Source organism: Oculina patagonica, chromosome 4 (genome assembly GCF_052425735.1).
Source record: "Oculina patagonica isolate OP01 chromosome 4, crgOcupat, whole genome shotgun sequence".
NCBI classification, from domain to species: Eukaryota; Metazoa; Cnidaria; class Anthozoa; order Scleractinia; family Oculinidae; genus Oculina; species Oculina patagonica.
Genome location: NC_135761.1, coordinates 63,307,123 through 63,330,170, shown reverse-complemented (window position 1 = coordinate 63,330,170; position 23,048 = coordinate 63,307,123). Strand labels below are relative to the sequence as shown.

The 23,048-nt window shown below is 39.4% G+C and overlaps 3 protein-coding genes and 1 non-coding gene across 4 annotated transcripts; 3 read left to right on the top strand and 1 right to left on the bottom strand.

The window, feature by feature from the left end:
- Positions 1–8,891: 8,891 nt before the first annotated feature.
- On the bottom strand, positions 8,892–13,472 carry LOC144648964 (S-phase kinase-associated protein 2-like). The gene is made up of 2 exons (XM_078508415.1): positions 13,083–13,472; positions 8,892–10,791 (listed from the first exon to the last, which is right to left on the bottom strand). The coding sequence occupies exons 1-2, from the start codon at positions 13,367–13,369 to the stop codon at positions 9,666–9,668; spliced, it is 1,413 nt and encodes a 470-aa protein (XP_078364541.1). The 5' UTR covers positions 13,370–13,472; the 3' UTR covers positions 8,892–9,665.
- A 607-nt stretch (positions 13,473–14,079) lies between these two features.
- On the top strand, positions 14,080–18,144 carry LOC144651080 (large ribosomal subunit protein eL32-like). Its single transcript, XM_078510955.1, has 4 exons — positions 14,080–14,145; positions 14,744–14,838; positions 16,156–16,308; positions 17,932–18,144. Exons 2-4 carry the CDS (start codon positions 14,749–14,751, stop codon positions 18,088–18,090), a joined length of 402 nt encoding a protein of 133 aa, XP_078367081.1. The 5' UTR covers positions 14,080–14,145; positions 14,744–14,748; the 3' UTR covers positions 18,091–18,144.
- Positions 17,223–17,435, top strand: LOC144652783 (small nucleolar RNA SNORA81). The gene has a single exon (XR_013570633.1). It is a non-coding gene; the product is annotated as a small nucleolar RNA SNORA81 (small nucleolar RNA).
- A 1,089-nt stretch (positions 18,145–19,233) lies between the features above and the next one.
- On the top strand, positions 19,234–22,804 carry LOC144651050 (dual specificity protein phosphatase 14-like). The gene is made up of 5 exons (XM_078510916.1): positions 19,234–19,533; positions 19,713–19,829; positions 19,958–20,015; positions 21,003–21,187; positions 21,975–22,804. Exons 1-5 carry the CDS (start codon positions 19,401–19,403, stop codon positions 22,022–22,024), a joined length of 543 nt encoding a protein of 180 aa, XP_078367042.1. The 5' UTR covers positions 19,234–19,400; the 3' UTR covers positions 22,025–22,804.
- Positions 22,805–23,048: the final 244 nt, after the last annotated feature.

The following is a 23,048-nucleotide window of genomic DNA, read 5'->3' as shown; positions in this document are numbered from 1 at the left end:
TGCAAAGGATTAACATTGCACTTTAAAGAGTGTCACAAACTGACAAAGTTTTTAAATAGAGGTGGGCTGTAGCAGAAGGTCAGACTTTAATCCACGAGGCACTCATTTGGAAAGCTAGTTGACTAGACTATGGGCGGCATAAACACAAAAGAAAATGAACAAATTCACATGCACAATTTTCTTTTAAATTAACTTCTATAACTTGAAATTACTTAACTAAAAACCGTACTATATCAAAGATACACTATTTCTCAACCTGGTAGATTATATTCAAACAGCGTTTTAAAAAATTGGGAATTGCCTAACTTGAGAACATCACGGTGGTGGGTTAAAATAAAGTCACGTGATAAAGATTCACTAATATTTTGCCTTCTTATGCTATCAGCAAGCTGAAGTTTAGTTTTTCAGCGGTATTACGCCATAACCGAGGCGATTTAATTTTGAAAAGAAGCCGTAGTACTGTAGTTGCATATAATCAGTATCTAATAGCCTGCGTTGCAGACGAACTAAATCCCGCATAGACTATACCGAGGTTTTGTGACACGTCCGACTGCGACGCAGCCTATTGTATCTAACAGCAATGCAATAAGTTTGATGATATGTTTTCAAAGAATAAGTGTTATCTTTCTAATCACCACATATCAGAAAATTTTGACCACTAAAGTATAGGGGTCAGTAAACAAAAGTGAACTAATCGAATATTGGCATTATACTATTTTCGAGGGCATAATCTGCTCTGCAGTGCAATCCGCATTGTTCGCATTACTTGAGGTTATGTCTAATTGGGATCCATATATAATGTTTATCAGTGGCAACTATAAGTTTCCCACCTATAACTACCGACCTTTTTCAGCCATTACAATTCTCACTCTGTCTAATGAAGATAGAAACTCGAAGGAACACGGGGCAAAATTTTTCTACATAGATTTAAGAACTTGACTTCTCATGTGTGGAGCTGTTCGCCTTAGGGCATACAATAGCTTAACTCTTGATGCGTTCTTGCTTTCTAGCAAGCAAGTTCTGTTATCCTTTTAGGAAACCGTGAGTTCAGAAAGTCAAACTGAAACTTGGTACGCCTAAAAACCAAACTGAACACGTTTTTGAGTGCTTCTCTGGTCTTCTCTGCCAGAAGTCTTGAAAAAACCTCCATGGCAACCAAACAGCCAATAGCCAAACAGATAAGCAAGTTATATGCCATGACATGCCGATAATAATAATATCTTCTTACGGAGACTGTGACTAGCCGAGAGGGAACACAAATGAATACCGTCTTATTGTTTTATTTTCCGGATTGTCAACTCGTGCAGAAAGAGTTGGGTGCTTGACCTTTACTGTGTTGTGGTTTGATGAAGAAATAGCTAATCTATAACTGCAGCGAGTGTTATTTTAGCATTTCGCTCAATTGTCATCTGAGAGAGAGTGGCAATTACATCAAGGACATTTGACGCCAATGGATCAGGCAAAAACGCTGCGATTGAAATCCAGACAGCGCATTGCTTCGCTGCCAGACGCTTTGGGAGAATTGGGCAATCCTTTTGAGAAATTAGCGCACAGCTCGTCCAGCCCAAAGCTACCGAAACACTTATTAGAAAGCAGAAGGCATACGATCCATGTACCATACTCTGGCTCCCCCGTGCAGGATATAACCGATGATTTCAAGTTACTTATCAACCCCAGGTCTGAATCCCGCGGCGAGGCGCGTGGAGAAGGAAGCACGAATGGAGAAACTGACAATGAGATGAACGCAAGACATGCTCACTTGCCAACACTGCAAGGAACACGACTAACCCTTGAACCATCAGCTGACAAGAAAATTAATAAAAGACTGCAAAGATTTCACTTACATGATGACGGCGATGAAATGAAGGGTTCATTCCAAGCATGGACTTGGGTTAAGAATGGAGCAAATCATGCATCGCCTTTTGGCCTAGGCGCTAAATCTACATTTCCTGAAATCACGAAAAGTACGTTACAAGACAACAGAAGACACTCCCTTCCAGTCTCAACAGATAATATGGCTGACCTATTTTCGACGTCTTTTTCGACAACTAATAGAAATTTCGGAACAGGCTGCGTTGCACACTCAAAAGCAGAAAAGACAAATTCACTGCCGCAGGTCACTCATGCTAAGCTGATAAACCTTAAAATCAACCAGCCAGAAAAACACCGCTTTGACGAAACCGAATATCAAAGAAAGTTACCTTCAACAGACGTGAGTCATCACTGCTTTAGTGCTAACCAGACAATGTCTTGCGCAGAAGACAAGACTAAGTACCCTTACGGAAACGAAAAAGTGCAAGCTATGAGGACATATGTAGAGAAGGCAGAGGCTGAATTCGATAGAGAGGAGACGAGAGCTGTAAGGTTGTTTGAATGGCTTAATGATCAAGATCAAGGCATGGAGTAGTTATTCTCATGCTTGCTTCAAGTCGTTCTCATTTGTTTGATAAGTAATTTCTCTTTACGATGTCAATAGAACATCACGCAATGTAACTTATGAGACCTTAGCAAATAATCAATGAGGCGAAATTGAAACTGTTAAATACTGGACACAGCAAGAAACTTTTTACTGAAAAAAACATAAGTTAGAAATTGCTAAACGTGCATTTTTAATTCTTAATTGTTTTTAATAACAAAATGTTTTGTAAAACATAAGAAAATAAGCGATAGGAAAAAGAAGACGTTTGACGCATGTCATCGTAATAACGGAGTTCAGGCTTATATAGTGATCACTAAAAGCCTGAACTCCGTATTAAATTTAACTTGATAATGATGACATGGCGTCATCGAACGTCGTTCTATCTATCGCTTATTTTTCTTCTTAATTGTTTTTAAACTGAAACTTTTAGATGCAGTATATTAGATGCAGCTTTCTTACTAATTATTTTTATGTTTTTTTGTGTGTATTTACTATTAATTTGTTTTACCGGGCACACAAAAATAACAGTTGAATAACTGAAGTGGTCACCCTGTGTAAATGTTTTCAGTTATTATTACCATCACGAGGCAAAATTGTACTGATGCATAATCGAATTCTTGCAAGTGGTAATCCAAGAAATGTTAAGAGGCCAGCAAGGAGAATTTGTAGCTTTTTAAGCCGTCGTTATCTACAGAGTTCACAGAGAATTAACTGACGGTGATGGATTGTGTGTGCGTTTAACAATCAGTATTTTCCTTTTTAACCGTGCTCCTAAAACCCGGAGCTAAAAAAAAAAAAAAAACAAAAAAAAATACAATACTAAAGGTGTCGGCGAGTGTAGCCTACATAATCCGCATCACACGAATCACATTTAAATTTGTAAACAACACATTGTTGATTTAACAATGTGTTAAAATCAACAAATCAACAATGTGTTGTTTACAAATTTAAATGTGATTCGTGTGATGCGGATTATGTAGGCTACACTCGCCGACACCTTTTCCAACGCATTGATGAACATAAGCACTCAGCTATTGGAAACCACCTGCGTGACGCCCACAACCAGAGTAACAAAGATCTTAACAAGCAATTTACAATCTTGAAGAAATGTCGCGGGAAATTCGAATGCTTGATCTTCTAAATGCTTTTTATCCAGGAGTTAAAACCTAAACTGAACACTCAATCTGACTCCATTAAAGCAAAACTATTTAGTTCGTAATTAACACTCTATACAATTCTCATTGTATAGTCTTTAATTTTATGCAACGAGATTTTCACACGCACTCTTAATATATATTGAACTCATCAGAATCTGACTTTTTTAGAATTTGATAATGATGAACCGCGATTCATCGAAACGTCATTTATTTCCGCTGATTTTTATTCTAAATTGTATAACGAAAGCCTCCGTGTGTATCACTGACATATTTATACTCCATATTGCAAATAAACCCAAGTCAGTGGCGAGTTCATATTATATTCCTGCGTTAATCAATACGATAATCAAAGACCTTGCATATAGTTAAGTCTTTATACTTAACAAACTGACCTTATATATGGTCAGTGTCTGACTGACTGCGTACATAGCGGCACAAAATAAAGTGGGCGCACTCACGAATTGAAAAAGAAGGCGTATGCGAGAATGTAAGGGAGACATTTTATTTTGAAGATGCCCGGGTGATGACGCAACATGAAGGGGCCACATCTTGTTCATACATTCCCTCATGCATAGTATTTCTTACTTGCGGTATTAACAGATCGAGATAGTCATGACCAGTTCTGCCAGCTAGCAGTCAGTATTTATTATATGCTCCATTAAAGACCTTGCATATGGTTAAGTCTTTATACTTAACAAACTGACCTTATATATGGTCAGTGTCTGACTGACTGCGTACATAGCGGCACAAAATAAAGTGAGCGCACTCACGAAATGAAAAAGAAGGCGTTTTTCTTTCTTTTTTTTTTTTTTCTTTCACGCAGAAGATCACCAAGACCAGAAAACCGAGCACCAATGCTGAACCCGCGACCGAGTTTAAATCCACTGCGGGTTTGCCCTTCGTCAAAGGTCTTTCCGAACAACTTCGCCGCTGCTTACAACAACAAGGCGTGCGCGCTGTTTTCAAGTCGGAAACCACACTACGATCACACCTAGTACGGCCGAAAAACAGACGGCAGTGTCCCCAGCTGATACACCGTATCTTGACAAAACTAACTGTGTTATTAATTTGTCTTCTAGGTCCCTCAACGACGCCGAGATAGCACTGCTGCAGAAAGGAGTAAACTTCTCCGTAACTCCTGCGAACATCCCTGCCAAGCAGATTATCGCCAGTGTCGAATCAGCTGTCAGACAACTAAACGTCGAACGAGCGGACACGGTCAGAAGAACTGTCAAAAATATCCTTCAACAGGCAGAACCACCAGAGCCTAACATCACGAAGGAAATGCGAGACACGCTCAAACGCCTAAAGGAGGACGAGTCCATCATGGTTCTCCCAGAAGACAAAGGGCGTGCAAGCGTAGTCATGGATGCTGATACCTACCGTACCAAGATATCTACCCTGATCGATACCGGACCGTACCAGCGCCTGAACAGAGACCCGACAGACCGTTTAACCCGAGAGCTGTCTGAAAAGCTGCTTACCCTGAAACGAAACGTGGATCTATCAGAGGCCGTTTAAAACAAGATCAGACCTCGACACAAACAGCCGCCAAGAATCTACGGTTTACCAAAAATCCACAAGGTCGATATACCTTTAAGACCTATTGTATCATGCGTTAACACCCTTGCATGTGATTTATCTGCCTATACTTAGCTAACATCTTGTCTCTTTTAACAGGTACCTCGAATTTCACGGCGACTAATTCAGCCCACTTCGTTTCCACCATCAGCAGTGAGACGATCCTAGACAACGAGATCATGGTATCCTTCGACGTAGAGTCGCTGTTTATTACCAACGTACGACGGCGCTGTACAACCCAAACTAGAGAACAACTCCAGCCTTGCTGACCGCACAACGCTAACACCTGCTCAGATCGATATTACTGACCTTCTGACGTTCGTATTGAGATCCACATACTTTCAGTATAACGGATCGATCTACGAACAACGAGAAGGCGCAGCCATGGGAAGCCCGGTTTCCGCTGTTATTGCTAACCTCTACATGGAGAGCTTTGAGGAGCAAGCTATAACTTTATCATCCTACAAGCCTAAGATATGGAAACGCTACGTAGACGACACCTTCACCATCTTGGATCGCGAAATACTTAGCGTATGATTCACATCACCCTCAATCAGTAAAACGCGGTATTGTGAAGTGTCTTTTCGAGCGTGCTAAACGCCTCGTAACAAAACCATCTGTTATCTCCAAGGAGAAAAAACATTTGTCATCTGTTCTTGTATCTAATGGTTATCCTTTTTCTTTCTTGCAGAAGATCACCAAGACCAGAAAACCGAGCACCAATGCTGAACTTAACCCGCGACCGAGTTTAGATCCATTGCGGTTTTGCCCTACGTCAAATTAACTACCACGAAAAAAATGCAAACGACATAAGCAACGGTGCATTTGAAACACGCAGATCTGACTTTAATTTGTGGTGTTTGTGTGCATTTAGCCACCAAGGAGTAAGCAGTTATTAAAAATATAATACTTCTGCTTAAAGACTTCCGCCCCCGGCGTCTCCCTGCTCTCTGGTGTGCCGTTGCCGTCTCTTCGCCTCGTGCGCTCGCACCCCGCTCGCTCGTCCGCACCCCACATGAGCGCCCTCCCCGCCCCGGGCCCGGTCGCCGCTCCCCCCTCGGCCCGGTCCACCGCGCCCTCCCCCCCCCCCCCCCCCCCTCCCCCCCGCCCACCTCACCCCCCCCCTCGTCTCCGTTCGCCGCCGGGCCCCGCCTCCGTCCGGCGGGGGCGCATCCGTGCGGGCCGCCGCGCGCCCCCCGGCACACCCCCCGGCCCTCGCCGGCCCCCGGGGACTCCGCGGCGGTCCTGGGCACACACGTGGACCGCGTCCCGCGTGACCACCCCAGTCACTCTAAATGCGTGTTAATTCGTCTAAAACTATATAACATATTAATCAGCACAAATTAGTGTTTGTTTCTACTAGTATGCTAGACAGTATACAAAAGTTCTCCCTGTCCCCAATACGTGAAACGTATATTTATATAGTTAACCACTTACCTTGGCCGGAAATTGAGACAAAATATGACCACAATATAACATTTTTAAGGATTTGACAAATATACAAAGCCTTTACCTTAAATCCTGTTACGCTGACAGTACATTAATTTTCTCCGCAGCTGGTCTTTAAAGTTAAAATGAAATGATCGTGCCGGCTTACAAGACAAGACAAAAAACGATCACTTTACCGGCTTATTAACATACAGTACTAAACTTGTTGCTGTGCAAGGTATTTGAAGCAATTTAAAACTAATAGTCAGGAAGGGGCTTACGGAAACATTATTTTATCATCAATTAAAGGTGGTTCTTCACTTATTCGAAAAAAAAAAACTTTAATCAGATTGGAAAGATATGTTTCAGTTTTGTACCACGCAATTTTTTTTACACTGATTACTCAACAAAACATTAAAAAATCTTTAATGATTTAAATGTTGCCATGGCAACAGTTAGCAATGTCCAACATTGATTCCAGGTGAGATTTCAAAAGTGGTAGAAGTTTATAGCACAGCTACAATTCAATCAAATCGATGAGTTGAAGAATTAGCAGAGCAGCTTCAGAGCAAATGGGCCTACACAGAACACGTAGTATAGCTAAAATGCCGCAGGGAAAAATCCAAATTTCTTTCACGTATTTGTTAAATTCAACGAAAGATCTAGTATAACACAATTTAGATTGAAAGATAACGGGTTTAAAATTATGATAGCAATGTTTAATGACCTTTTAATTAACACCCTGAGCAACTTTAGTAATGCAATTTCAACGGCAACTGTACGGCTGTAATTCTCTCAAAGCAATGTGATTTCGCGCGATTTTCTTTGAACTTGAAAACTTTAATATTTCAGACAAGCGCGATACCTTGACATTCCTTCAATAATTGGCCAAACTTCACTTAAGACGGATGGGTTTCAGTAAAGTAATTAACTGCGCATTAGAGTCAACTTGGATGATTAATTGCACAGGATAATAGCTCTATAAGAACTTTTGAAAAGTTACCACAATTAATACGTGCTGCAACAATTAAGCCGACGCCAGCCGACATGGGAGGTTATACAATAGATTGACGAGAATCATTAGATCTTTGACCGCTTTCGTCTTAATAATTCCACAAAAGCACGTCGCTCGAATCAGAACACGGTAACTGAATGTGTCAAGGTTTCTTTGTATCAAGAGAGTTTTCTCGTAGAGGGGGGCAAAGGGTTTATGCGTGACACGTGAAGGGGCAAAATAGTCCGTGACACGTGATGGGCATATGACCGTGACGCGTGATGGGCGCCGTGACGCGTGCTGGGACGCGGTCCTCTGCTGTTCGTCGGACACGTGAATTGGTCGTGCGTCGGGTCAGCCCCCTTGGTCCCTCTCTCGTAGATAGAAATTGTCTACTGACAACTCCAGAACCAATAGTTCTTATTCATTGTTTTGAAAAGCGTTCATTAAAACGAGAATGATAACTGGTATTGATTTATTGCTCCATTTAAGGTCTTTAAGCGGTTATGTCATGAGATCTTTTAATAGCTGAGAGTTAAGAACTTATAATTAAAAAAGTTGATTTAACTTACACAAAACCGAATACAATTATCATATGAGTTTTTTTTTACTATCTATCCACAACTGTGTTGGACAACGAGATTACCATTTGCTTTTCTTTTTTAATTTCCTTAAGCTTCAAAATTCCAAGAAATACTAAAATTGATCATAATTAACTGTCTGTTGATTTTACATCGTGAGCGCCACACTAACGTGGAGTGGCGCCACGGAAAGCTAACTAGATAAAAACAACTTTGAACAAATTTTGGACTGTCGCCAAAAACGGTAAAAAAGACGGCCTCGGCCAGCAACAGTGCTTCGTTGTTAAAGCACAAGCTGTTCTTTCCTTGTGCCCAGATGTCGCTCGTAGTGTGGCGTGCTGGCGTGCTTGTTAGCTCTGTCCGGGGTCTCGCGGCGTCCGCGATTCGTCTCCTCCTCGCCTCGCGCTCTCTGTTTCCCGCTCTTTACCGACGAAATCCACACGCGCCAACTGTTTTTTTTTTGGTTGCAAGAGACTATTTTGCTCTTATTTATTGTAGCTTATGCCTTTGTGTTGTAAGCACACGCAAAAAAACAACCAGGGGACTCACCTCCCATCTACATAAAACATAAATTGCGCCACAAAACAAACAACAAAGTGGTCTCTACCTACTTCAGGGCTGAAAGGGGGATCACAGATCAACGCAGCTCTCCCTGGCACCGACACGACATTGGCTTTGGCCACCACGACTAATAGAGGAAGAAGCGCGAGTCACAGAGAAACTGCTCACACTCGTGAATAAACAAGAAGAGACCAGGATTGATGAAGAACAACGAAAGATGAATATAACGAGGGACTGGAACTTTCCCGCAATTCGGCCTTCCTTTGTACCACCTATAGCTAGCTTTCACTCTGAAGACTAACCATTTCAAACTTATCTGTAAGAGAAATAAGCTCGGCCCTGTTATGCTGTTCTGTCCGCTCTGTCTGCGGTGCTGTCCAGTTTGGGATTTACTTATGGATGGCTGACATTCCAGTCGGAAAATTAACTAACTCGTGATCATTGTTAGGTTGCAAGATTTGTCTCCGAATCGATATTTCAAACCCATGTAAATTTGCAAGACAATTCCTGGGTAACCTATAAACACTATGGTCTTCGAATTGAATGCTAAGTATAAACCAACATCTATAGAGCACTGTTTTCAGCTCAGTTAGCACTGTATAATAGAAGAACCAAATACGCAATAAAGCCTAAAAATTGCGGCGTGGCCGGTGACAAACAAATACTGGCCAAATGACAAGAAGAACTGAATAAATGATTTTAATTCAAAACGTCAATGCTGACTACAATAAATACAATTAGAAATTCCACTTTTTCTATTTTTCCTCAGCTTTCAGTTGATTGTTGTCTAAGTAGCTTTGGCGGTGACGCACTGATCGACTTGGGGACTGGAAACAAGTTTCATTGCGGCCGATTCTTGCTATTATCCATTCTATTATCCTGGCCAGTTTTTTCGGTAATCAGTTCATGGTCATTTAGCCGTCTACGGGAGTGGTCGGCGATTTTCACTTTGGAAAAAATGAATTTTTCACTACACTATCCAAGCATAGCTTAACTCCAGATAACAAAAAATGAGGTCTTCGTGATATTTCAATGTCATTTCTCTTTGCACAATTCTTCACTCTGTTGGCCAAATGTGCAAGTTCGGTTCTTAAGGGCACATTTGTACCTCGAATGCAAAGAACTTTCAGAAACTTGCAAACTTCCACGAGCTCAACAAGCGCTTCTTCTACACGATGCCTATTTACAGCGTAGAAATTGTACAACGCCAAGGTTTCGATACGATAACAGAATCTCTTAACGTAAGTAAAAACAGTTTCGGTTTTAATCGTGGCTTGCTTTGTGATGTAAAAATGCTTTAAGTTGCGCAGACTTCTCAGCAATGTTTCCAGTTCATCGTTGGAAGTGATGGCGCTCCCAACGCAAAGGGTTGTTAAGCGTGAACACTTTCTTACAAACTTGCAGAGCGCCTCTCCTGTAATGTTAAAGCTACTGTGTATATCAAGAGTGTCTAACTTTTGATACTTTGATTGTGACATTGCGTTCATGACATCGTCGCTCAAAGCTCTACCCCAACCGCAAAACGACAACTGAAGATAACGCAGTTCTGTCAGCTTCGGCAGCATTTCCATAAGCCCAGTCTCGCCTATACCATAACAATACGAAATATCTAGCTCAGTCAAGTTCGCTTGACTCCAGTCTGTTAGCATTATATTGTTATTCCGCACTCGAGTGCAACTCAACAACAGAGTTTGAAGACGTCTGCATTCGGTGATAAGACGCGGGAATGATGTACCTGTGACGTAGATGCATCCCGTCAGGCATAGCGATTCTAGTTTAGGACAAGAACTCGCCAAGATGTCGATATGTATGTCCGTGAAGGAAACGCAATTTTGACAGTGAACTATTCGTAAATTGCGCAAAGTGACGAAGATCTTTCCCAGTTCTGCCGTTGTACCAACGTTGTCGATCCCAAGACATTGAATGTTCCTGAGTTGTCTGAGAAGTGTGATAAAAACTTTGTATTCGTCACCATAAAGAAAACGAAGATCAAGATTTTCAAGATTCTTAAAAGAGTTAGTTTTCAGGCGAAAGTCATGTGTGTAGTCTGTAAAATGAGCGCCCTGCAAACTGAAAAGAAATAAAACTCGTCAGAACAAAACATTACCCTCACATTTTAGACACAAAGTTGATTTGCAAAAATAATCTCCTATCCTCCTAAAAACTAAGTTATACCTACCTCAAAGGGGCAAAAGTCCCTCCAATCCAATCTGAATATAGAACACCCACTCCCGTCCTCCCGCAAAATAAACGTAATTAAACTGAATAAAGATATCAAGCTAAGGGTTTTATGAAATTCCGTACGGCGTACCTAACGTCTTTATTTAAATTAAAATTGAAATTGAGGACGGTTCCGTGTAGTTAGCTTAGCTAACACTCCTACTCGAAGCATTGTTATAATCATATCTAAAGAACCCTTGGGCGAAAGATATGAATATATACCGTAAATGATCTAATAAACGCCTACTCTCAAATAAACGCCTCGTATCTAAAACCCTCCCTTGAAGTGCAGTTTGTTGACGCCCCTCTCTAATCGCCCCATGTCTTGACCCCCCCCCTTCTCTCCCGTGCTCCTGGTCCGCATTGTTGCTTTTGCTGACTCGACATCGGGGCCAACACGCTCGTGGTTGACCCTCATGACGATAAACGTCGATTCGAACTGAACAACATCTCTAGTGCATGAAGTCTCCTCTCGCCAGCTCTGGTCTCCCCGCTCCCATATTTTTTTTGTTGACGTTGTTACTGTTATTTCGCCTCTCTCTAGCGCCTCCCCTAGGACCCCCAAAATTCGCCTTGGGCGTTTATAGATCATTTACGGTAAGGGAAGTCTTCTTTGTTACTATGGCTACCATTTTGGCGCACAAAATCTGTTCTCGATAACACAGCAGACGCAATGGTTATAGAGGCTGCAATTCCTTTAGCCTGCGTAACAGACGATTCGATTCTTTCTACTGATGCGGAGCGCGAAGAGCGAACGAGCGCGCCGGGGAACAAAAATAAAAAGGGGGGGGGGGGGAGGAAGCGTTCCCCGCTTGGAAAGGAATCGACTGCTACGTAGGCTACAATTCCTTTTACTATTCTTTCTCTCAATACTCACTTATCAAGTGCACTCTGTTTATTTTAATGTTCGAGCATGTGGTTTTTTTTTCTTAATCAGTCTACAGAAAGCGGCCAGAACATGAGAATCATAGGCCTTATATTCAGGAAGTAGAGACGGGGAACAATCCACCCTGCTCTCGTACGTACAAGAATCAATGCTTTCTAAACCGACAAGAAAAAAATGCCTCTTTGTTCAATTTATTATCCTGCCTTTTCGAGTTCTCTTCTCTTTTTTTCTTTTGGAAATGGGTTACGGGGCTTTTGTATCTGATTTTTCACCATGTGGTATGTGGAACCTGTGATACCGGTTGTTTACTATTTTGGCTATTCATATAGCAGGTGGATCTATTAAATTTAAACCGCAAATTAAAGGTATTATTGTTTTAAATTATCGTTTGACAGGGTTTCTGACCATCTTGAAACCACTCGGCTGACCGCCGGTAGAATATATGAAGGAACATTGCATACCGTGAACACTTAAATAAACCATTTCTTTTCCGATACAATATTACTGATTTTTATCTGAATAAATTTAATGTGTTCAAAGGCGAACAATATTCAATTTACTCAACACGTTTTGAAACCTTTTTTCAGTATCGGAACGTTTCCTCCTTAACCCACTACAGAAAGATTTTTAACCTTTCTAGCTCGCGAAAGTCTCCTTTTTTCGGCTCAAAGACTCGAAAAACCGGTCGGATGCTCTCCCGGGCTAAATTTCATTTCTGCTTTGTTACTGATTTAATATAACTGCGACTAAATATATTTCACGCAGATTGCAACAATTCAGTGTTGATCTTAAACTAGCCAGTTGATTTACCGTCTAGAATAAATATCGTGAAAACCTAGGCTAACAAATTTTGGAAGCTAGAGTTAGTAAAAATTCATTTGACTTTCTCGAGACGCGTGGATAAGCGAGAGAGTTCAATAAGAATAAGTTTTCTAGCACCGGTTCTTTCCATGCGCGAAAAGAAAGAATTCAAATAACTCAAAGAAGTTTAGTTGTCTGCGGCGAAGGGCTACCGTGGTCCTCTTCAGATGACATTAGTTGTCCAGAAAATCATTAGGTTCATTTTTGGAAATTGCAGGTATCTAGGCTGGTGAAGTGTTTGGTAGAGGCATATATATAAATCTAAATTTAACTTACTCCTCAATATCGGTATTTCACTACTTCTTTTTAGTTTAACGGCTGTTATTTTACATCTTGTATGACTTATTGTAAGCATGTTTGAACTGCCTCTAGCTATTATAGCGAGCAAACTTACCTTAAAGTTTTTAGGTTGATGCACTTCTCAGCTATAGCCGCAATAAACGAAACGGTGAGCGAACATCCACTGATATTCATCGTAAAAACAAATGGCGAGATTCTATCAATCAGAGCTAAGGTTCTTTCAATGAGATTCAAGCCACGCAAATCTGCGTTCCTCCAAAGCGAATGATCGTAAGCAATCCGACGCCATTTTTTGCACACCATCGCAACATGTCCGAGATCTTTAAAAGCACAGCAATGAAAAATATTAAGCAAGATTGACTCCGGAAGCCTGTCGATCATTTTTGCTGCCGTTTTGGTGTACGATGTTTTTCGCACGACGTGGTTGACACAATCTCAGACAAGTCCAGTCACAGCACTCAAAGGAATGAGTGAATGACATGAGCCGACCACTGTGAAGTCATCAAAGGCATAATTAGCGCGCGCACTCTGGTATAATTATGCCCTTTCCCAATTATTTCAACAAACAGCGTCAAGAATTTTTTAATTTGCAAAAGAGATGATAAAAAGCGCACAAGAAAGTACTAAGGCACGATCTTTCTCTTGACTTTTCACTTTGCTTTTAAGATTGCGTGATCTGCGAAAGTAACGCCAGTTTTCTGTCAGTCACGCGAATGTTTTGGAAAGTATTTTGGATTGGATGCTTATATTACAGAATCCACCACCAAAAAATTGATTTTGTGGGTTTTTTCTGCTCTATTTTGTTTTATGACTTTTTGATAAAAGTCCGGTCCATAAATATGTTTTTTGTTTTTGATTATTCGTGTTACTTGTCAAGCTTTTCGCTCGATTTCTTTTTATGATACAGACAATACATTCAAGTTTTCGATTATTCCATACAACTGAGATGTTTTATACCTTTGCCGTTATGTCTTTTTTTGAACCGGAAAAGTAACTTCATATTTTAAGGACCGTTAGTACCTCCAGTACCTCCCCCACAGTTCAGATCCTGATCTTTGGGGTAGGGTAGGGTGTAATTTTCGAACTGCCCATAAGTCCCCGCGCACCAGGTAATGGCCTCTTCGCCATTTTCTTTGCTGCTCGAAGATTCGAGTAAGGTGAGTGATCTTCATCCAGTTGTATTTTGTGTCTTTTCAAGGCATCTGTCCAACAGAACATAACCATTGATTACCTTATTTCCTAAAAAGTGCTATGGTTGAAGTATTTTATGTTGAAGTTCTTTGCTGCGTCGAAAAATTACGTCGATAGCATGTAGCACTGATTGTCTTGAAATCAAAAGTTACCGCTTTTACGGAGATGTTGTGTAAAGAACAGTCTGTTGTGGAAATAAAAAATGTTAGTTTAAAATAAAAATTATTTTTTTCACCTTATTAAACTGGTCGACATATCTCCATCTATTTGCTCATTAGGAAGATATCTTGTGATTCACGAGTATCGCAACGTGTTATAGAGTTACCACATGATTCGAGGCTCAAGTACAGCGTAGTTCTTTGTGAATATTCATTTCAATTCTCGACGTACACGTGTTTTATGTTGTTTATGCATACTGTACTGCATACCCTATCACCCTGCTGTGCTCGAAAACTATGAATATTTGTGTTGATATGTTGATAGTAGGTCGTCGAAGTATTCTGTTATCATCTTCCATTGGCCTAAAAAATTTTTATTGAGTCTTATAATTTTTGTTTCCTTTAGCCAAGATGGTTATGCCAGCAAATAAACCCCGGATTGTAAAGAAACGTACGAAGAGATTCATCAGACATCAGTCTGATAGATTTCTCCGAGTCAAGGTTGGTAACTTTCATATAACAAAAACTGGAAATTGTAAGGTTACTTGTGTTAGGTGTCAACTTCATTGTACAGTGTTATAACCAAGCAACATTCTTTCCTGGAGGTAAAGCTAGTCACAGTTTGGCCTTTAAAAATCAGGCCTTTCACTTGTTAGTGGAATATTTTTTCATTGCCAACAAATAATCTGCATGCAATTCTTCCTGAAAAGCACACACAATGATACTTTTGGAGACTTTGTCCTCCTTCCATGCCAGCAGCATTTAGTATGGAGAAGCACTGTGTCATGATCAAAATAACAGCTTCAATGGAGATATTTTTAAAGGAGCTGTGCCATGGGGGTCATGGGTTGGTCTAAACTGTTCTGAAATTACTAGTAGGCAACTAAACCCATAAAAAACATCATCTTTGAACATCTTAAGGAAGATACATGTATTAGTAGGGGGCGGGGGGCGAAAAAAAAAAAAAAAAAAAAAAAAAAAAAAAGAAAATAAAAAAAAAAAAAGGGGCAGAGCGGCTTAGTGTTTTCTTAGCTACATCCCTTTAATTACCTTAATTTGCAGATAGAAATCAACCTACGACTATAAATATTGATTTTTTTGATGATGTGCTGAAACAAATTGAAAACTTTTGCCTAACTTTTTTCAAGTTGCAATCCGTTTCCATCTGAGCCATCCCCAGCCAAAGATGCTCATTAACAGTTTCAGTGCTCTAATATAGCAATTTTTAAATAGAAATTGAGTATTATTTTATGGTTTCTTGTGACACAAATATAATTTTGGCTGTTCAAACATCTGGTAAAATCCATGACATAGTCCATTTAAGCTATGGTGGATCTGTTTTTGTTTACCTTCCCTTTAAAGCACCACACTCTGAACTAAAACCATCTGCATTTCTGCTGCTGGCTTAGTAATGAAAGTGTTGGTTGTCCAAGGGAAGGAGAGAAACTCATTTTGTTTGGGTGAGGTACATAGAGGACCTCTTTCTTAATGTCCCATGTTATGAACCTCAATCCAAAATGTACATTTACCATTCTTATGTTAATTAATGCCTGTGTTACAATTTTTACTCCCACCATATTCTAGGGAATCTTGTTGGCTTTCATGAAGCCAGAAATAATATTTCTTATCTTTTGCACGTAAGATCTGATTGTTAGATGTATAAATTCATTTCCCTCAATTTTCATCATTTCCAATGTAACTGCTATGCTTTAATTCACTTAATTAGAAAATGTAAATGTATAAATGCTACTTGGGCATTTTCTGCCATGGATGCTCAGTGCTGCATGAACTAAAATAGCATTTTGTTTGTTTCATTAGCAAAGCTGGCGCAAGCCAAAAGGTATTGACAACAGAGTCCGCAGGAGGTTCAAAGGGCAATATCTTATGCCAAGCATTGGCTATGGCAGCAACAAAAACACAAGACATCTGATGCCAGATGGGTTCAAGAAATTTGTTATTCACAATGTTAAGGTGACCACAATGATTCATTCGTAATAATATTATGGTTTTGAATTTACTAGGATTACAAAGTGGGAAATAACTTGTAGTTAGTGGCATTCTTGTCGGTAATGCTTAAAATATTTATGCTAACAGGCATGTAGTTTCAGAGAGGGTATTATAAAAGATTGAATATACTTGAATCTGGTTTACTGTAGTTAAGGCAGTAAGGTAAAGTCTGCGTTGAGCCAAATGGCCCATACAGCTGGAGCTTATCTTAGTTTCTGTAGCATTAAGGCTACGTTTACACGGACACGGTTATCAATCGACACGGTTTCATGACCTCGAAACCGCATCGAAACGACACGGTTTCGAAGTGTTTACACGGAGCCTTTTTAACGATTTCCGCTGTTTTCGATTGTGATTGTATAAGCAAGCGCTGCTCTCTAGCTTGTTTCACCATGTTTACCCTTCCGCCAGCCAGTTCATGCCAAAATACATGGCCGTTTTCAAATCGATGCGGTGTCGTTGTTTTTGACCGTTTACACGCAACGAACCGATCGGACGCTCCACTTTGACAGCGTTTTCAAACGACCCGGTTACAGTAGTGGTCTCGATCGGTGCCGTGTACGAAGGCGTAACCGCATCGCTTTCGATGCGGTTACAAGAAACCATGTCCGTGTAAACGTAGCCTAAGCAACTAGGGGTATTTCTACTCCCCCCTGGATGGGATGCTAGTCCATCACAGGGTTACCCACCAGCATTAAGTTCCCCGGTACCCATTTATACACCTGGTTGGAGAGAGGCACTATGAGAGTAAAGTGTCTTGCCCAAGAACACAAGGCAATGACCCTGGCCAGGGCTTGAACCTGGATCACTAGATCAGGAGTTCATTACACTAACCATTTACCCCGTCTCCCACAGTTTAGACAGTAGAAAACTACAAACCCTTCCTTTAAAAAGCACCTCACTTTGAACTAAAACCATGGTCACAGCAGTTTGATTGGCATAGCCATTCAGCTGTTGTAACTACTGGAGTAGTCATGACAGTGCTGGTTGTCCACAGGAAGGAGAGAAATGCAATGTTAATGGGTGAGACTGGAGAGGACCTCTTTCTTAATGTCCAGTGTTCTTGGTTCTCAATCCACATTGCAACATTAAAAATAAAAGAGTTTATGTTGTATTACAAAATGAGTGCCGTAATAAAACTGCTTAAAGGAGCCCAGTCAGCCACGCCTTTGTTTTTGTTTTTATACGAGAGTTTTGGCATTAAAATTATTTTGTGCTGAGCATGTCTTAACGAAATGAACGACTGTGAAACTGTTAAAGATAATTAAACAGACTTCAAGGAACACAAGTTACAGCAGCTCAATAGAATTTCACAATGTTCATAATTTCAAGGGCATTCAAAATGGTGGACGCTGACTACGGTCCTTTAAAAAGATAGTGTTTATCAATGAAATAACAATTTCAACTTGATTTGATTTATGTTGCTTTTAAACTGATAAGCACAAACAATTGAAGTCAAATTCTGTGATTTCCTCATGAAATCAGTGCAAAGTCAAGCATTCATGTAGGAGAATTCAGTAACCAATCCTAAAAGAGCAATAATTATTGTCTTTATAGAATTTTCTTTTGTTTTTTTTTTCTTGTTAGGAACTCGAGGTACTCCTGATGGCCAACAAGAGCTATGCTGCTGAGATTGCCCACAACGTTTCTAGCAAGAAGAGGAAAGAAATTGTTGAGCGTGCACAACAGCTGGCAATCAAGATAACAAATGCAAATGCAAGGCTGCGCAGTGAAGAAAATGAGTAGATAATAACACATGTACCGTACCAACTTGTGTAAAAAATAAAGACATTGTTTGGATTTATCTGACTTTTGACTGCCTACACCTGTGTCAGTAGTGAAATATAGAAAGAGTATAGCAGAATGCCTGGTTTCTTGAACCCTCGGTTTAATACTTTAAACTCCTGATTTCTCGAACCAATTTTCATTTCCCTTGGATAGTACTTCTCTGTAATTTTACCCCTGATATCTTGAAGCATTTAATTTTTCGATTCCCCTGGTGGTTTTAGAAATCAGGATTCTACTCTATTATTGATTTTCGTTCGAGACTAGTTTCCCCATGCAGGTGGTTGCAGGGGGTGTGACACTGCACCCATGCCACGCAAGAGGAGTGTAAGTTGGTTAGAACACTCTTGATCTTTTGGATATGTGTAAAGGGGTGAAAGGAAGAGTAAATTTGGTTCTGCTTGTTTAACCACTTAAACCCCAACAGTAATGTGAATTTGAGAAGATTTAGCGTTTCACATTGTTGAATTTTTTTTTTTTTTTTTTTTTTTTTTTTTTATTTTTTTTTTTTTTTTTTATTTTATAATTTTTTTTTTTTTTTGGGGGGCCCCCCCCAAAAAAACAATTTACAGATGGGGGCTTCCTCTCTAAAAAATATTTTTATTATTATTATTATTATTATTATTATTATTATTATTATTATTATTAGGATGGTGTTGCAAGTAAAAAAGCTCTCTTTGTTTTGTTTGGTAAACCTTGTCACTGATTTTAATTAAAAAACCCTTTAGGGAGCGTCGATAAAGTATGTATGTATATGTATGTAATTGTAGACATGTTGCGGATTTACATAAAATTTCAATTTTAACAGACCCCTTGGTTTATTCCTCCCCCCCCCCCCTCCCCCCTCCACCCTAAATGTAGACCCTCCCTGCCCGCTTCTCAAAAAATTAAGTTTTGGTTCCTGGCAACAAAGTGTAGAAGCTCTTCTGAAGTCTGTGCCATTCTTAGGCTACCTCATTGTGTAGCTTTGAATAGTTTTTCGCCTATAAAGGATACGCTAGAAAGAGGATGAATGACTAGATATTAAGCCGGCAAGAAGATAGCTCCTCCCACCACCTCCGCCGCCCCCGACCTCCGCTCACGTGATTAGGCCAGTGACACTCATTCACTCGATCCAGTGTCTGGCCGGTTTGGTTTATTTTGTTTTATCACAATAATGCCAAATAGTTAGACCCGTTTATGATCGGGAAAATCAATTCTGGGGTGTTTTGACGATCCCCCTTGAGCAATCTACACAAATTAGTGCTTGTCTGCTGTATCTGGAACTTGTGATGTCGGTTGGCGCGCATTGTAGCCCTCTGGGCAAAATGGCGAAAATCACAGACTTTCTTTATTTAGGAGGGCTAGCAGCGGCCAAAATGGAGGACTTGCTCAAGGAGAAAGGAATAACTTGTGTTATTAACGGTAAGCTTATACACAATTCATGTAGACGGATCGATTGATAACGGATTTTTTTTCACAGAACTCTTTCAATTATAACCAATTGGGGTGTCCCATAATAAGATCACTTCTGAATTTTGAGCTAAACTTGTACGGCTCGTTATTTTGATCAGGAAGCTTATTTTTATTTCCTGTCATTGAAGCTTCGATAGAGGCCCCTGACCTGAACTATGAATCTATCAAGTGCACAAGGATAAGGCTTGAAGACAATGCCACTTGTAACATCGGGATACACTTCGATCTGGTAGCGGATAAAATCGGTGAGCAAATGTGTGACCGGTTACATTTTTTGGCGATCCTGTTTTACCATTTTTATTTCGTTTACTTAAGTTGTTCTGATATTTTTTTTGCGTGATTTTTGCTCATTCCTTATCTGTGTATATTGTAGATAAAATTCGGAGGGAGAGAGGAAAAGTTCTTGTTCACTGCATAGCGGGAGTAAGCAGGTGCTTTTCAGTTAATTGATGTGTGATGAATTTTTGCGGCTTGATATAATTGATATACCGATAATTTGCTTGTATAAAATCATTGTTAAGTTATAGTCTCAATATTGTTGTATCAGTTACAATTTAATGTTTAAAACCCTGCAAATTATCCTGTCAAACTATGATTTCAACATCTTCCAACTGCCTATTAAAGTTATACATGTTTATTAAACATTACACTGTTCATCAAACATTATTATATTTTCACTAGCTGGAGAAATTTTTCTTTTGTTATTGCCACTTAATTTACTATGTAGTTCCAAAATATCTATACCCACACCATGGATTCCTCCCTCCTTTTCGTGCCATTGGACGCATAAGGCCTCCCACACCATGGATGGCTATAGAAAATTACAAAAATTACCTTTATTTCCAAACATTGTACACCCCACACATGAAAATACCCCTCCCTCCCTACCCCAGACAAAAATCCTTTTAGCCAGAACCTTACAGATGTTTTGTATCATGTGTCATTACTAAAATAATTTTAAGCACAAAACAAGCACTAGAAAAACATCACTTGAAGGGGTGCATGGGCTAATACCCTAAGAAACCTGATCTATGTATAATTTTCCCATTGATTTACACACATACACAGGGAAGATTGGTAGGAGAATCTAGCAATTAATCAAAAGTCAAAAACCTAACAACATCAAAAGTGTTTGGCAAATTTCAAGCTAGTAGTTTCCATTTCTGTTCAGCTTCTGTTTGTATTTTGTCAGCTGCGTGTTGTTGATGCTGTCCAAGTATGTGAAAATATTCATCTGTGCATGCATTTACCATCACTTTAAATAAAAAAAAATAAAAAATGAAATAAGGCAAACTTTATGAAACTTGCTCCCACCTGAGCATTTAAGCTGACAAAGTTATAAACTTTCTTGGCATTCAGTGCCACTTTCATAAGGGTGATACATTTTTTTGTTGATAGTTAAAGTTTTTTTTTTACAGATCAGCAACATTGGTCTTAGCTTACCTGATGAAATATCAAAAGATGAAACTAATTGATGCTCATGCATATGTCAAAACAAGAAGGCCACTTATTCGACCAAATTCTGGTTTCTGGAAAGATTTAGTGGATTTTGAAAGGAAGCTCTTTCATAAAAACACAATAGATATGGTTGAATCAAAAATTGGTGGGTACCATAATTAATATTATTTTCACATTATTGCAGTTTTCAGTGATAGCGCGAACTCTGAAATTCAATATCCAACTAACGATTGTGTTTTTCACTGCCATCGATCATAATTATGGCGACAGCTAATGAACTATTAAAAACAGAAACAAACAAAATAGATCCGTCAAAACCTACCAATAAAAACTGAGGGTCATTGACCTTTTGACCCGGAAAGTTAACTTCTGTTTCCTGAGAGGTCTGCTAAGATGATTGACGTAAACTGTTGGTTGAGGATTGAATTTCAGAGTTCGCATACAATATAATACAATATAATACAAATTATCTTAACGTGGTCAGCACGCTTACCTAAAAAGCTATTTTACAGGTGCTGAACTCTTTAAGTCAGGAAGTCGAAATCGTGGATACTAAATGAAGTTTGGATCACTGTGGTGGTTTTCTTCAGTCAGTTTTCTTAGGAATTGTCACAAAAACATTAACATGCAATGAAATGAAACTTCTTAAAAAACTGGCACCCTGCTATCTGTTGCAATATAAGTATACCATGCAAAATTCTCAAATAATACGTACAGATTGGAATTTGAATGAAAATTTGGCGGATTGACAGATCTGGCTAATAACATTAATGTTAAGCTCATCAGTACCTGGGGGGGGGGGGGTTACCATAAATGATTTATTCAGGATAGTTTGCTGCAAAGTTAAGGCTTGTAAACCCTCACTATGTTAAAGGTTAAAGGAGAGAAAATTAACCAACTGATGAATTTTTGCTGGTATTTTTTTCTTTCAGGTTTAGTTCCCAATATCTACAAAGACGAAGTGCAGAAATTACTGTGGTGACAAGAAATTTCACAAGTTTTCTTGCAAATAACATTATGTACATACACAAGTTCAATTTAATTATGATATGAAGCCAGCTGGGCCATGGAAACTATTTGTTTTTATTTTTGTTTTGTTTTTAAGGGTCTCACCCGCAAAAAGGGTGTCTTTATTGCCCCTTTATAATTTTTGGATTGTGCTCCTGGTGTGATCCTTAGATTATTATAGTTAATTACAGTGCATAAACCTCCAGCTAAATGAAAAAAGATATGGTCTGTAAAAATAAAACTACCTGCAAAACTTTCCAATGCTACAGAAAATAATTAAAAACGGCTTGTTTACACTGTTCTTTAAGATAGAAAATCAAGGGGCAGGAGAGAGAGACCCTGGGAACGAGGTTGGGCAGAACAATATTTTACTACCAGTCCTCAGGAAAGTTCTGGAAATCTGTTAAACTCAAGTAACAAGTGAATTCTCAGAACTATCATAATAAGAAATGTATGGCAGACAGTAAGGAGAAAAAATATTGAGATCTCAAAAGTGAAAGGGTTAAATATTTTTTATTAATGTGAATTGTGGATTCCTTGAAAAATCGATCTGAGTCCTTGAAAAGTCCTACAAAAGTACTGGAAAATTGGTTGTGAAAAAGGGTATGAACCCTGTACTAGATCAGTCAAGAAAGTAAATAATCCCTTACAAATAATTTTCTTTAATTCCCAACCTGTCAGAGAGGCTGTGTATATTTGATTAATTTATTAAAGCAAAATGTACAAACTCAGAAAATTAAATAAATAAATTTTTAACAGAGAATTTATTTTTTTGTGTGTGTCTTAGAATTCCTTAAAAATTCCCTAACATCCTATTTGTCCCTTGTAAGGCACAAGACTGGAACTTTACTCCTTTAGCAATCTTGGTCTTTTGCAACCTTCAGAACCTCCCCCATGTAGAGCTGTACATGTGTGATATTGCGGTTGTAACGACTACAGGCAGGCCTACCATCCAGCAATGTCCATTGTAACTCAACTTCTATACTGTTCACAGACAA

Coding starts and splice junctions, on each gene's coding strand:
- LOC144648964 (XM_078508415.1), bottom strand. CDS start 13,369: ATGATCGACAGGCTTCCGGAGTCAATCTTGCTTAATATTTTTCATTGC. Junction 10,792..13,082: donor ATCAACCTAAAAACTTTAAG/GTAAGTTTGCTC, acceptor ATTTCTTTTCAG/TTTGCAGGGCGCTCATTTTA.
- LOC144651080 (XM_078510955.1), top strand. CDS start 14,749: ATGGTTATGCCAGCAAATAAACCCCGGATTGTAAAGAAACGTACGAAG. Junction 14,839..16,155: donor ATAGATTTCTCCGAGTCAAG/GTTGGTAACTTT, acceptor TTGTTTCATTAG/CAAAGCTGGCGCAAGCCAAA. Junction 16,309..17,931: donor TTGTTATTCACAATGTTAAG/GTGACCACAATG, acceptor TTTTCTTGTTAG/GAACTCGAGGTACTCCTGAT.
- LOC144651050 (XM_078510916.1), top strand. CDS start 19,401: ATGTCGGTTGGCGCGCATTGTAGCCCTCTGGGCAAAATGGCGAAAATC. Junction 19,534..19,712: donor AATAACTTGTGTTATTAACG/GTAAGCTTATAC, acceptor CTGTCATTGAAG/CTTCGATAGAGGCCCCTGAC. Junction 20,016..21,002: donor TGCATAGCGGGAGTAAGCAG/GTGCTTTTCAGT, acceptor TTTTTTTTACAG/ATCAGCAACATTGGTCTTAG.